Source organism: Callithrix jacchus, chromosome 5, assembly GCF_049354715.1.
Source record: "Callithrix jacchus isolate 240 chromosome 5, calJac240_pri, whole genome shotgun sequence".
Lineage (NCBI taxonomy): Eukaryota > Metazoa > Chordata > Mammalia > Primates > Cebidae > Callithrix > Callithrix jacchus.
In genome coordinates this window covers 43808698-43823727 of record NC_133506.1, presented here as the reverse complement: position 1 = coordinate 43823727, position 15030 = coordinate 43808698, and the positions used below count along the sequence as shown (strand labels likewise).

At 49.5% G+C, this 15030-nt stretch overlaps 1 protein-coding gene across 7 annotated transcripts in view; it reads left to right on the top strand.

Moving 5' to 3' along the window:
• The window catches only part of PREX1 (phosphatidylinositol-3,4,5-trisphosphate dependent Rac exchange factor 1), a 203575-nt gene that overhangs the window by 94510 nt on the left and 94035 nt on the right, over positions 1 to 15030 (top strand). For all 7 annotated transcript variants that reach the window (XM_078371900.1, XM_035298857.3, XM_078371899.1 and 4 more), the window contains exon 5: positions 6219 to 6320. In XM_078371900.1, coding sequence (XP_078228026.1) covers positions 6219 to 6320 — 102 coding nt within the window. The remainder of the gene's footprint in view (positions 1 to 6218; positions 6321 to 15030) is intronic.

Genomic DNA, 15030 nt, shown 5'->3' with positions numbered 1-15030 from the left:
TGCACTTATATTCATAAAATATTCTGGGCAGAATGTAAAGATGGAAGTCATGTTAGTGCCAGACCCCACACAGACAGGAATGGCCACATGTCTGCATTGATCTGTTGGCTTGCAGACAGCACCCCCCTGTGGCAGTTCCTGCTGCCCAGGTGCTGGGCTCCCTGGCCCAGGGTCCCACCCTCTGAGGGTGTTCTCTCAGGTTCAGCTAGGTCCTGGGAAGCAGGAAGATGCCAGGAAGGTGTGTGCAGGGAGTGGGAAGGGAAGGACTGACTTTCCTTTCTTTCCTTCCTTCCTCTCTCAAGTAGTCTTCCTGGTGGGTCAAACTGCCCTATTCCTAGCAGCAGCTGGGTGGGCTGGACTGGGCAGGGGAGGATGCGTGGGGCACCAGCACATGTGCCATCTGTCTCCCTCCTTGCTGGCATCTCCCAGCTTTTGGCCACCTGCAGAAGAGCTGTCGTGAGTCTGTTATGGGACATTAAGGCTTTGGGAACAGACAGAATCTGGCTCTCCATCCATGTTGTGCTGGGCACCAGCGGAATGATGGAGCAGTGACTTTATGTTTCTCTGCCTCAGTTTTCTTGTCTGTAAAATCGGGATGATTTATTCATTTACTCATCCAACAACTTCTTAGCAAGCACCTGCCATCTGGTAGGGATCATTCTAAGTCCTAAAGATCTGACAGTGAACAGGGCAAGAGAAGTCCCTGTTCTCATAGAGGCCATTCTGATTGGGGAAACTTCAATGATGATGTGATACTAAGTTCTCTGGAGGATGTACAGTCAGGATGTTTTGAGGGAGTTAGGGTGGTGGTTGTTATTTTAGATTGGTCTTTGGGAAAACTGTGTCTTGGGTGACATGTAAACAGAGGTATGGATGAAGTAGAGGAGAGCGAGAGAGGGGGTGGGCTGTGTAGCATTTCAGAGAGATAGAGGACCTGCGAGTGCAAAGGCCCTGAGGTAGGAGTGTGTCTGAAGAATTGCAGGGCCAAGGGTGACTAGAGTAAAGGCTGAGAGAGGAAAAGCAGGAGGAGATGAGGCCGGAGAGATCGAAAGAAGCCAGATAACGAAGAAGCGTGTAGTCAATGGAAAGAGTCTGAAATTTTTTGTTCTGTTTTTTTTTTGTTTTTTTGAGACAGGATCTTGCTGTGTTGCCCAGGCGGGAGTGCAATGGCATGATTGTGGCCCACTGCAGCCTTGACATCCTAGGCTCAAGCCATCCTCCCATCTTAGCTTCCTGAGAAGCTGAGACTATAGGTGTGCACTACCATGCCCAGCTAATTAAAAAAAAAATTTTGTGGAGATGGGGTCTTGCTATGTTACCCAGGCTGGTCTTGAACTCCTGGGCTAAAGGAATCCTCCTGCTTTGGCCTCCCAAAGTGCTAGGATACAGGTGTGAGTCATTCTGCTTGGTCTAAGTATCAGATTTTGAAGAAGCTTTTGAATTAAAGTATAGCATCCATACAGGAATTGCACCCCAGGGTGACGAATGCTCACAGACATCTACAGCATGGAACCACCAAGACCGAAGAACATTCCTGTCACTCCAGAAGCTTCCTTCTTTCCCCTTCCTATTCATGGCCCCCAGGCCTCCAGAATCCCTCTGCTGACTTCTCTTACCGAAGCTTAGTTTTGCCTATTCTAGCATCGTCTGTGAATGGTATCGTTCAGGATGTGTGTGCGTGGGGCTGCCTTTGCGCAGCATGATGTCCGTGGGATTGCTCTGTAGGATCCCTTCACGTTGGAGCTCAGGGCATTGCTTAAGAGAATGTTTCATTTTATTCTGAGTGGGATGGAAGCCGTGGGAGAGTTTTGAGCAGAGGCATGCCTGGATCTAATTTGCATGGTGAAAGGCCCCCCACCGCCCCCCATCAGTGTCTGGGTAGAAGTATAGGTCTAGGGAGGGGCTCGTATGCATTTCCTAGGGGACCAGGACAATTGCCACAGATGGGGTTGCTTAAAACAGCAAAATTTATTCTCTCTCAGTTTTGGAGGCTGGAAGTCCAAAATCAAGGTGACGGTGGCTGCTCCCTCCTGGGGCTCCAGGGAAGGATCCTGTCTTTTCTTTGGAAGCTTCCAGCAGCCTCCGGTTCTCCTTGGCTTGTGGCAGCATCACTCCAATCTCTGCCTCTGTCTTCATGTGGCCTTCTTTTGTGTCTTCCCCCCCATAAGGACATGAGTGATTGGACTTCATCTTAACTAATTACTGTATTTCTGTAAAAACCCAATTTCCAAATAAGGTTGCATTCTGAGGTTTTTTGGGGACCTGGCGTTTTGGGGACCACCGTTCAACTGACCACAGGGCTACTGCAGTGTCCGGGCAGGAAGCAATGGTGTCTGAGAACAGGGTTGCTGGTCGTGGTGGGAGAGGTGGTTGGATTCACATAGAGCTTGAAGGCCTGAGTTGACACAATTGGTGATCAGCCGACTTTGGATATAAATGATCATTGACTTTTGATATAAGTGAACGAGAGGCGCCAAATATGACTTTAGGGTTTTGGGCCCAAGCAATGGGAAGAATGGAGTTGCATTTTCCCAAGAGGGTGCAGGCTAGGGTAGAAGAGGGAAACAAACATTCCCTTTTGGATGCGTAAGCTTTAAATGCCTGCATTATATCCAGGTGGGGTGATGGGCGGGCAGCAGAGACTGGAATTTGGAGTTTAGGGAAGGGTGGACTGGAGAGATAAACCTGAGCGTTTTCAATATAAAGAAAGATGGTGTTTAAATCTAAGTCAGGGCCCACCTGGTAATCCCAGCACTTTGGGGGGCTGAGGCTGGCAGATCACCTGAGGTCAGGAGTCCAAGACCAGCCTGGCTAACATGACGAAACCCTGTCCCTACTAAAAATACAAAAATTAGCTGGGCATGGTGGCACACACCTGTAATTCCAGCTACTTGGGAGATGGAGGCAGGAGAGTCATTTGAACCTGGGAGGCGGAGGTTGCAGTGAGCCAAGATTGCACCACTGCACTCCAGCCTGGGTGACAAAATGAGATTCTGTCCAGGAAAAAAAAAAAAAAAATGCCGAGTCAGGGTGGGATCAGCGAGGGGGCAGCACAGACAGAAAGGCAGACTCAGGACAGTTTAGGAACATGCTGCCATTAGAAGGTTGGGAAGACTATGAGGTGGATGCTTCACCTGAATCACTTCTGTAAATTTCGAGCATTTAAGGACTTCTCAGAAGTTCTTTCCATAGTGCCTGAAATGTAATGAGAATAGTGAATGCTGGCTCTGTGTGTTTTTGTTTTTTTTAAAGAAAATAAAGCGAAACAACAATCCAGGGTGTTTGTGGGGAAGTGTTGTCCGCGGCTGCGAAAATCTTGTGAAAACTCCTTGATCCTGGACAAAATGGGCCCTTCTCCCTCTAAGCCCTGGAGGCTTCTAGAAAGCACCTTCCCCACCCCAGGCTCCCTGCGCTCTGCCCAGAGCTGACATCACCACGCCAGCTTGTGGCGAGTGCTGGCTCATAGGACAAAGACCTGAGTGTGAGCAGCGTGGGGCCTGGCATCTCCCAGCTGCCGAAGCCTCAATCCCCGATCTGTGCCTGGGGTAGACATGGGTGGGGGCCGTTCAGCTCAGCTAGAGCTGCGACCTGGGGTCCCTAGAATTCTGCTTCTCCAGGCAGAGCCTATTGTGATTCCCGAGAGGCGGTGGAGGTAGCTCTGAGACTTGGGCCAGCTCTTTGTGCCAGTTTCCCCATGTGTGGTAGGGGGAGTGTGGTCCATGCTTACTTCTTTAGGCTTTCAGCATGAACTTTATGTGTATGTGAAGCATGAGGCCCAGTGCCTAGCACGTGGTGGGCACACAGTTTGTGTTCTTATGGTCTGATTTTCACTTGAGTATAAGCAGGGAACTTGTCTTGTTGGGCCTCCCCTCAGTGCTTGGAACTGTGCACAGCACACAGGACACAATGTGTATTTGTTGAATGAATGAATACATGGTAGGATGGGAATCCCTTTTCCCAAGAGTCTGCATTCGTTTCCAGTTTTTCAGGGTGGTGTTGAGGAGGAATGGCTGGATGTGCTGGTGGTTTGTTCCTTCATTAGTTGGTGAGTTCATTCACTTATGCATGATGGGCACATAGTGAGCCTGAAGGACCCAGGACTGTGAGGGGACTGGCAGGGAAACACATGGGACTGTGGTTCCTGCCAAACAAAAATAGGTTCTTCAGTTGGAGCCCCTCTGAAGGAGAGGACAGTGCCTGGAATGTGATTGAGAGCCATATGGAATAAATGGCCACCTATGGAGGCTCCAGGAGGAAGAAGTCTTGGGAATTGAGAGCAGGCTGGGTGGCTGGGCTGGCCTTGGTGCATGAGTGGGCTTGGTTAAGGGCACACTGGCATCATGGTTTCAATCCCAGACTCTTTGTCAACCTGCCTGGCTCTATGTCCCAGCTCTGTGGCTTACTTTTCTGGGGTGGTCTTAGAGTAAAAGACAAACCTCTCAAACCCCGGGGGTCTGAGTTCTGAGATGAGAATAATAATAGTTTTCAGTTGATAGGGTGGTTGGTGGCCAGGAGCCTTAGAGGCCTGCTGGACACATGATTAGCTCTTGGTCAGTGTTAGCAGTGGATGATGGCAGTGTTATTATTATTTTTATTATTATTGGGGAAGAGAATACATTCCAGACAAGGGGCATGGAATGAGCTGAGAGAGGCAAGGGGGCTGTAGGGGAAAGTGTTGACATGGAGGACGCTGAGTTGATTCTTGTGGACAGGAGCTTGGGGGTAAGCCTGGGGAGTTAGGGTGATGGTATTTCATTCCTAAGAGAGCTGCACTTTTTAACTCTACAAGCCAAAACTCTGCTGCCTGTGACAGCACTTATGTACACTCTCCCCAGGAAAAGAACTAGGACCTCTTCAGTAACAGCTGAAGGAAGATTCCTTGTTCACTTTCCAACTCTCCCTCTACAAGGGAACCCCCCTGGAATTGGGTGCATTCCTTTTCCATGCGTGTCTTTATATTTGACTACATACATGCTCTCCATAAACAGTGCTGTGTTTTTTTTGGAGTGCAGTGTCATGATCTCGGCTCACTGCAACCTCTGCCTCCTGGGTTCGAGCGATTCTCCTGCGTCAACCTCCTGAGTAGCTGGGATTACAGGTGCATGCCACCACACCTGGCTAATTTTTGTATTTTTAGTAGAGACGGGGTTTCTACAACCAACCATGTTGGTTAGGCTGGTCTCGAACTTCTGACTCCATGATCCGCCCACCTTGGACACCCAAAGTTCTGGGATTACAGGCATGAGCCACCATGCCCATCCAACAGTGTCTAGTTTTATGGTCTGTGTCTTTAAAAGATTTCTATAAATGGTTTTAAACTCTCTGTATCCTTCTTTCTTTTGCACAAGAGTACATTTTTGGGGTTCACCCATGTTGCTACACGTGGCCCTGGTTATCTAATTTTCACTGCTGCATAGCTAGCTACCACTGTATAAATCCGCTGCAAACAGACCGAAACAAGAATAGAGATGTTTCCATTTTCAGGTGCCGTTACTCTAAGCCCACCCATGCCCCAAGACCAGCCCAGCCACCCAGCCTGCTCGCAGTTCCCAAGACTCCTGAGCTCTTCCTGGAGCCTCCATTGGTGGCCATTTGTTTCACGTGGCTCTCAATCACATTCCAGGCACTGTCCTCTCCTTCAGAGGGGCTCCAACTGAAGAACCCATTTTTGTTTGGCAGGAACCATGAGTTCCACATGTTTCCCTGCCATGCCTCTCACAGTCCTGGGTCCCTTGGGCTCACTACATGCCCATCATGCATAAGTAAATGATCTCACCAACTAACTGCCTTGTTGTAAACAAGGCAGTTTTGAGTCTCCTGGTGTGTATATGTGAAAGCTGCTCTAGACCAGGAATTGGCCAATTTTTCTGTAAAAGGCCAGAGGGTGAATATTTTAGGTGGTGCCGCTATATGGCCTTTTTTTTTTTTTTTAACAACTCAGCTCTGCCGTTGTAGCTTGTAGGGGGCCACAGACAGTGTAATGGATGTGGCTGTGTTTCTAATAAAACTTTACCAAAACGGGAAGTAGGCGAGATCTGGCCCGCTGGGCTTTGTGCTGGTTGTGGATGATGTACATTTTCACTTCTCTTAGGGGTTGCTAAATCATTGCCCAGGTGATGATTGTAGCTGTGCTCTGAGAATGCTTCCCATGATTGAGGGTGGCCATGTCCCTGTGCTGTCCTTGGTGGGTTTAATGAAGGTCTCCTGTCCCTTTGCAGAGCTGTATGCTTCTGGGAGGCCGGAAGACCACGGACATCCCTTTGGAGGGTTACCTGTTGTCTCCGATCCAGAGGATCTGCAAGTACCCGCTCCTCCTTAAGGTGAGACTTTCCCATATTTGAAGTGATAGAAAACCAACCCATTGGCTTCAGAAGAAAATAAAATTTGTTAGTTCAAGTATCTGAGAAATCTGACAGCAGCGTTAGCTTTAGGCTGGGCTGGATTTAAACCAGGACCTTGCCTCTTTCTCTGTTGTTCACTCTGCTTTCCACTGTTCAGGCTTATTTTCAGTGTGGCAGCAGGTGGCTATGGTTCTCCTTGCCTCACAACCTCTCAAGTTTAAGGTCAGTGGGAAAGAGTGAACCTCTCTACTAAGAGCTGAGGAAAGTCCTGAGATTCATCCTGGCTTTGGCCATCTGCGGCCAGGGGAAGGTCATATGCCAAATGGTTTGAGGCTGAGTCCTGTGCTCTGACCCAGACCAATTACATAAAACCTTTGCATGTACCAGTCCTCCAATCAGCATAGACCCACACTTTACCTCTCAACCAATCACCTGTGCTTTACCCCTGCACCAGTCACTATTACTGTGCTCTGATTAGCTGAGACATGGTCCCACACTTCATCCAATGACAGTGAGTAGGGCAGTGTTGTGTTGTGATTGGCTAATACCTGTGTCAGGTGCTCCAGTCCTGAACCAATCATTCTGAGTAAGGGAATTCTAATTGGCTCAGACTTGGGTCATGTGCTCCAACCTTGAACCAATCACTGGGTCTACAGGCCATGAGTGAGGACAGATGAACCCCACCTGACCAAAGTCTGAGCTGTTTGTGGAAGGCAGGGTAGGGCAGGCATAGGCACTAGCTGGGCAAATGCAGCCATTCATACACCTGCTGTTTCCTTCCCTGCTGCCAGCCCTGGCTTTTTCTTAGATGGGCAAAGCAGGGAAGATTTTCTGCTTGTGTGGAGATGGAGAATGCTTGATTCTAGGCTTCAGGCTAGCTGCTGGACAGATCCCGAGCCTTGGGATTGGCTCTCCCACCTTCCACTGCTCTCAGCCCAGGGTGTCAACCCTTGGAAATGGTTGAACAAAATGGCCGTTGGCCTGAGCCTGTCCTGGCTCTGTCCTGAAGGCAGCTGTGTCCCGGGTTCCCTGCGGGGGGGTTAATTTGGCTGGTGGGGCCTCATTTGCGCACTTGCTTACAGGGACCTGTATATTTTTGCTTCATGAACTGGATGGGAAGGGAGAGGGTAAGGGCACCAGGACATTCTTCATCTTGGTTTTCTGCTGGAGAAGGTGGGTGATGCTGGAGCCTCTGAGCTGGGCCAGACCCTGGGGCCATCAGCTCTGCCCACGAGCACAGGCCTTTGCTGTGCGAAGCTATGGGGGTAGGACCCAGCTTTCCTGTGCCTCCTCTGCCCTGCTCCTGCTGTTGATCTCTCTCAGCAATCTCGAAGGGAACTTCAGCGCTTGTTCTTACCATGGCTTTGATCCCTAAACAGGTCTTGGAAATGCTGAAGCTCAGGTCTTCACCTGGATGTGGAAGAAGCTTTGGGTGAAACTTGTAAACTGATAGCCTGTGGACCAAATCGGGCCTGCAGATGTGCTTTGTTTCATCTGTGTGGTGTGTTTTTCAAACTTGAGTTAGTTGCCAGCATTCAGAGGAGGTGTACTGTAATGGTTAGACTGGGATTGGCAAAACTGTGGCCTCTGGGCCAAATACAGCCCATGGCCTGTTTTTGTACAGCCTGTGAGCTATGAATGGTGTTTACTCTTTTTAAAAAAGCGTTGTTCAAACAAACAAACAAAACCCCAGAAGAATATATAGCAGAGTGGATGTGGCCAGCAGGGCCTAAAATATTTACCATCTGGCCCTTTATAGCAAAAATGTGCCAACCCCTGGGTGAGAGCCAGACGTTGCAGCCATAAGCAGTCTGGGTTTGAATTTCTCTGTCATTTGTGGGCTGTGTGACCTTGGGCAAGTCACTGTACTTCCCTGTGCCTCAATTTCTCATTGAAACATAGGCTTCCTGTTAATGGTATTTATGGGGTTGTTACGACAAGTAAGCATGGACTTAGTCCTAACAGCGACTCAACAAGGTAGGCATTGTGATTAGTCCCATTTTGGAAATGGGGCAACTGAGGCACAGAGAAAGGAACACACAGTAGATAAGCAGTAGAACCACCGTTAGAACCCGGGCACTCTGGTTCCAGAGGACCACCCCTAACCACGTGGCTGTGCTGCCTGTTGAGAAGCATTTTGGGGAGTTAAACTGCCAGTGCTTGGGCGTCAGCGATCCTGCCCTTCTCAGTTCCGTAAGTGGGGTCTAAGAGGTCGGCGGCCCTGTGTTTTGTGGCTGGTCTGCTTCTCCTCTGGGTTTCAAAACCTTGAACATCTGACCCATGAGAAGAACCAGCAGCCATAGCCCAGAGCTGAACTTAACTAGAGGTTTAATTTCTAGATCTTTCATAAGTCTGGGTTCCAGCAGGCACTTGGAGCTGCACCTTCTGTGACGTATTTTAACAGACAGTGGGGCTGGACCTCTGTGTATGGTGGATTCTAAACTTGATGTGAGGCCCAGGCATTTCTGAGGCCTGTTCCCATCTCCACAGGGGCCAGTTTGGTCTGGTGGGATTCCTGGGCTCTGGATTCCCAGGAGAACAGAACCGCCCAGCGACCCATGGAGGAAATGGGCTGCAGAAAATGGCAATGGGGTGGCCATGGTTCACTCCCCTGACCAGACGGCTGTTGATACTGCCCACTTGCGCTCTAGCCGTGTTTATTGGGTAGGAGATTGGGGAGGCTTTTCGGGACAGAGCAAGCCGGGCCTTAGACTCCCGTGGGGCCATGCCTTGCTCCCTTCCTGACAGAACTGCTCAGTATGCCAGGCACCCAGAGCAGGAACATTTGCATCAGCAAACACCCAGGCCTGAGGGGAACTCTGCCCCCACCCCCACCTCTGGAGTTCCTCCTTTCTGTCACATTTTCCAGTGGATTTTCAAAGATGATCCCATGAACTTGAAGCAGCTGAGCTCAAACCCCCAGCCCACCCACTCAGGCCCCTCCAGATTCAGACGCCCTTGCAAGGGTCCCCTCGGCCCTCTGAGCTCCCTTGTTTGAGCTGAACTCCTACTCGGCGTGGGCACACAAGGTCAAGGAGCCTGGGTAGGAAGAGGGAAGAGGCGAGAATGAAAGTCTTTTTGGGAACAGCCCCCAAAAGCTGAACTTGAACATTGCCTAAGAATAGCTGGAACAGTCTATCTCGACTCTTTGGCCCAGGCCCGGGATAGACATTTGGCATTTCAGGCTTTGTTGAGTTTTCCATTCATGTTGCCAGGGAAATGATTCAGGTTTAGGGGGATGCCCCTAGTGCACAGCTGGTAGGTGCCTGGTGGGGGACCTGACTGTCAGGGATCCTCTTAGTTTTTTCCTGGTGATGCACACATCTGTGTCACTGCTTGCTCTCCACAGCCGTGAACAGGACAGACCCAGGCTCTCCCGCTTGGAGCTTCCAGTCTTGGGCTGGGCCCCGTGGGGGCTTGGTGTGTGCAGTAGGGGCAGGGACCATCCTGAGGCTGACTGCAGGGGACACATCCTGTCTTGGGGCAGCTGCCACCTTTGCCCCCAGCTCTCTGGCCACTTGATCTTGATCTCCTCTGCTGCTTCCTCATCTCTGGGACCTCTGAGGAGAGATGGGCCCTGGGCTTAGTCCTTTGGTCTTTTCTGCATCTAGACTTGTTCCTGTGGTGGCCTCATCCACTCTGTGGCCCTTTGTAAAAACAAAGTATACTCTGGCCGGGTGTGGTGGCTCACACCTTTAATCCCAGCACTTTGTTGGGAGGCCGAGGCAGGTGGATCATGAGGTCAGGAGTTCGAGACCAGCCTGACCAACATGATGAAACCCCATCTCTACTAATGCAAAAATTAGCCAGGTGTGGTGGTGGGCACCTATAATCCCAGCTGCTCGGGAGGCTCAGGCAGGAGAAGCACTTGAACTCAGGAGATGGAGGTTGCAGTGAGCTGAGACCACACCATTGCATTCCAGCCCGGGCAACAGAGCGAGACTCCATCTCAAAAAAAAAAAAAAAAAAAAAAAGAAAAAAGTATACTCAAGGGTTGTGCAACCATTACCACAATAATTTTAGAACATTTTCATCACCCACCAAAGAAACCCCAGACCTATAAACACTCGCTTTCCATCTGCTCCAGCTCCCACCCCCAAAGACCACTGGTCTACCTTCTGCCTCCATCAGTTCGCCTATTCTGGAGATTTCCTACAAGTGGAGTCACACAGTGCTTGTCTTTCGTGCCCGGCTTGCTTCACTTAGGCTCATATCCTCCAGGCTCGTCCACGCTGGAGCGTGTGTCGGTGCCTCCTTCCTTTTTGTGGCTGAATCATCTTCCGTTGTGGGTTGCACCACGTTGTGTTTATCCACTCATTAGCTGATGGACATTTGGGCCGTTTCCACTGTCTGGCTATTGTGAGTCATGTTGCTCTGAAGGTCCATGTACAGGATTTGTGTGGACATTCCCATGGCCTTAAACTCTGTCTCCATGTGGATGACTTCAGCCGGGACCTCTCCCCTAGACCCTGGACTTGTCTTCTGGCCCGTTCAGTTTCTGCATTTGAGGGTTCACCAGGCATCTCTTACGGAGCATGTTCAAAACCAGATGCCGGGTTCACGCCTTTTGCCAGACTTCCCACCAGCCCCTCCATCCCCACCTCAGTAGATGGCCCTCCGTCCTTCTGGTTGCTCAGGCCAAACCTTGGGGTTATGTTTGGTGCCCCTACTTCCCTACCCCCCATGTCTTGCCATGAGGAGGTCCTGTTGGCTCTGCTCTCAGACCCTGTCCAGAGTCCAGCTGCTTCCTAACACCTCCACTCCCCACGTGCTAGGCCACTGCCACGGCCCCAGTGGGCCTCTCTGCCTCTGCCCTTGTCCTCTGCAGGCTGCTCTCAGCTCGGCAGCTAAACTGAAGTCAGTTCATGTCACTTCTTCCTGGACAACCCTCCTGGACCTCTCTGCTCACTCCGAATAATATCTAAGTTCTTTGCCATTGACACCTGCAAGGTCCTACCCGATCTCACCTATGTTCCCCTCCGACCTTGTCTTCTTCTCTGCTGGGCCACACTTGCTTCCTGAAGTTCTGCGAACAGAACAAGCAGCTTTCTGCCTCAGGGCCTTTGCACCTGCTCTTTCATCTGCTGGGACATTTCACCCCACTTCTGAGGCTCACTTCTCATCTTTGTCTGGCCTCTGCTGCTCGAGTGCCCTGTCTGAGGCGTTTTTTGGCCACCTCTGTGATAGAGGAGCTGCCTCTGCCATTCTCTGTCCCCTTTACCTTGCTTTTATATTTCTTCATAGCACTGCTCGCTGGCTCCCATTCCGTCCTGGGATGCTTGGTGTCCTGATTGATTTTGGGATGTCAGTTCCCCAAGGGCAGGGATTTGGGCCTGTTTTCCCAGTTTCTGGAACGGTGCCTGCACAGAGTAGATGCCCCAGTTATTGAATCAGTGTGGAAAGGCCATCTCCATCTTGCCAACTGTTTGTGAATCCAGACATTGGGACTTTAATGTGAAAGTTACTAATGTCCAAGTATTAGCTTGATTGAGAACTTGTTAAATATTGTGGGTCTAAGCAGGGCACGTCCTGGGACCTGTTTGGAACAGCTGCTCTAGTGGGATTGTATCCAGGGATGTTTTTTGCAGAATGGCTGCTTGGGGTACAGCCTTGGATCTGTGCATGGCCTCTGGTGTCTCCTGCACCTCCCACGTCTGTCTGTGGGTGATGCAGCTGTCATCCAAGCACAGCACAAGGACCTTGTCATTTGGCTGTTACCTCTGTCTACTTGACTGGGAAGAATGTGGCTGATACTGAGGTCAGCACTTCTGGGACGGACTGAGTGAGGTCCATTGCCAGGGAGGTGTTGACCTTAACTCTTGGTGAAGGGGGACAGCTGGGAGTGATGTGTTTCCTGGAGCGTGGATGTATACTACTCATAGCTTTCCAAAGGATTTTAGGTGGCATATGAGCAGACTTTATGATGGGTGGAGGGGGGAGGGGAGAAGCCAACATTAAAAACAGTGACTCACGTAGTATAGAATATTACTGTCTTAGGAAACACCTTTCCATCTTCCTAGTGTCCTCCGAGAGAGCTACAGTTGGTGCTGCAGAGTTTAGGGTTCTTGAAGCCATTCATTCATTCACCACATGTTTATTGAGTGACTATTATGTGTCAGGCACTACTTGAGGTGCTAGAGGTACAAAGTGAACAAAAATACCTTGAATCCCTGCCCTCTTGGAACTGACATTCTTCTTGGGGGAGATGAATGAGTAAGAAATATGTAATATGAAATATGAAAGAATAAGAAATCAGCAGGAGGCTGAGGTTGCGGTGAGCTGAGAACTGCCTGAACCCAGGAGGCAGAGGTTGCGGTGAGCTGAGATCGCGCCATTGCACTCCAGCCTGGGTAACAAGAGCGAAACTCTGTCTCAAAAAAAAAAAAAGAAATGTGTATGCTTGTTTAGATGGAATATTTGGGTGCTGTGGAAAAAATATATATCAGGCTCAGAGGATCAGTAAGGACCAGGAGTCACTCGGGGTTGCAGTTTTAGATAATGTGGTCAGCGACGGCTGGACTGAGAAGGAAACATTTTAGCAAAGATCTGAAAGAGGTGAAGGAGGGAGTCGAGCGGGTACCTTGGGGAAAATTGTTTCAGAGAGAACAGCCAGTGCGAAGGCCCTGGGCACGACTCTTCCTGAAGTGTCTGGGGAACAGTGAGAAGGCCAGAGTGGCTGGAGAGGAGAGGAGAGGGTGAGAGCAAGGGAGTAAGGTCAGAGAGGTAATGGAGCCAGATCAGGTACGGCCTTGTGGACCATTGTGGGGTCTTAATTTTCCATCTGAGTGAGGTGGAAACCACAGGAAGGTTTTGAACCTGGGAGGAACAGGATCTGCCTTAGTTCTAATGGAATCCCTCTGCTGTGTGTGGAGGATGGACAGTGGGGTGGTTACAGTGGAGTCAGGGAGTGCTTGACTTCAGTGGTTCGGGCAGGAGATATCTGGACCTGGTGGTGGCAGCGGAGGTGGGTGCATTTTGTGAGAGTTGCCTTTTCACATCCTTTGCCCATCTTCTATTGGACGGTTGTTATTTTGATTTCCCAGAGTCCTTCTGTTTATTCTGGATACTTTGGGTTCTCTCTTTGGAGTTTTCATCTGACTGATGCTATGCAGTGGGCTCCCCATCTGCTGGGGATTGGGCATTGTCACTGTCTTGCCGGGAAAGCACAGGAAGTCAGAGATCTCTTTGCTATAGCCCCCTCTGCCCTGACTCCATCCTCCCTCAACCACAGCGCCCACCCCTTCATCCTGTCTCTCGGGCCGAGCACCGACACCTTGCCCACAGCTGCCCCAGAGCCTCAACCTGTACCAGCCTCTGCTCAGACTCTTTCCTGTGTGGTGAGCACTAACCTCGGGACACCCCTTGTTGGTGGGGGGTCCTGCTGTCACCTCTTCCTTTCAAAGCCATGCTCAGATGCCCCATCTTCAAAGGAGCCTTCCCAGGTCACCCTTTGTGGGGTCCAGCCTGCATTCTACTTTCCCCTACACTGTGTGTGGTTAAGAGTGAATTCAGAAATCCAACTCCACCTCTTCTTAGCTGTGTGACCAAGGGCAAGCTGCTGAACCTCTCTGTCTCCATTTTCCCATCTGTAAAATGGGCGTGGTAGTTACCTCCCAGGCTTGCTGTGAAGATCAGATGAGACAGTGCATGAGGAGACTCGGGAAATCATTTTGCTTGTTACTGAGTAAATGGTCATGCTTGTGAAATGTCGGTGACTTGAATACTGTACTGATTTTTATGTTTATCAATCCTACCTCCTGCCCTTATTAGCATAGCCTCTTTGAAATCTGACTTCAACTCTGTGTGCCTCAGTTTTCTCCTCTGAAATAGTTCCCTGGTTATTGGTTATTATCAAGATTAAATGAAAAATACCTGTAAAATGCTTAGAAGTGCTTAATATTAGCTATTTTTATTGTTTCAACATCTATGTTTTCCAATATTAACATAACTACATTGTTTGTTTTGACTAGTGTTTTCCTGAAATACCCTGTTTCTCCTTTTGTGGTTGACCTATCTGATGCCTTAGACTTTAGGGGCTTCTTCTGTTAACTCCATGGAGTTCAATTTAAAATCCGATTTGATAATATCTTCTGACGGGAGAGTTTAGTCCAATTATATTTATTGTTGATATATTTGAACCTGGCTCTACCATCTTTCTTTTTGATTTCTATTGATCCTATTTTTCTTGATGTTTTTGTCTCTTGTGTATTATTTTGGAGTTTTAGTTTTTTTGACTTAGTTGCTCTTTTTCCTTTATTCCTTTTATTTTTTTTAACTTTTTCTTCCACTAGGAAGTGGAATTTAAAACTATCATCACCACCACCACCATCAGTCACTACCATCTCTCGCAGTTTTTTTTTTTTTTGTTGAAACAGAGTCTTGTTCAGGCTCCAGGCTAGAGTGCAGTGGCTCAATCTCGGCTCACTGCAATCTCCGCCTCCCGGGTTCAAGCAATTCTCCTGCCTCAGCCTCCCTAGTAGCTGGGACTACAGGCGCGTACCACCACCTCCAGCTAATTTTTGTATTTTTTAGTAGAGATGGGGTTTCACCAGGTTGGATAGGATGGTCTCTATCTCTTGACCTCGTGATCCGCCCACCTCGGCCCATCTCTTGCAGTTTTACCCACTTCTCTAGAGAAATGCCTGTGCAGAGCCTAGAAGTGGGGCAAGAGGTGTGGGACTGCACGGTG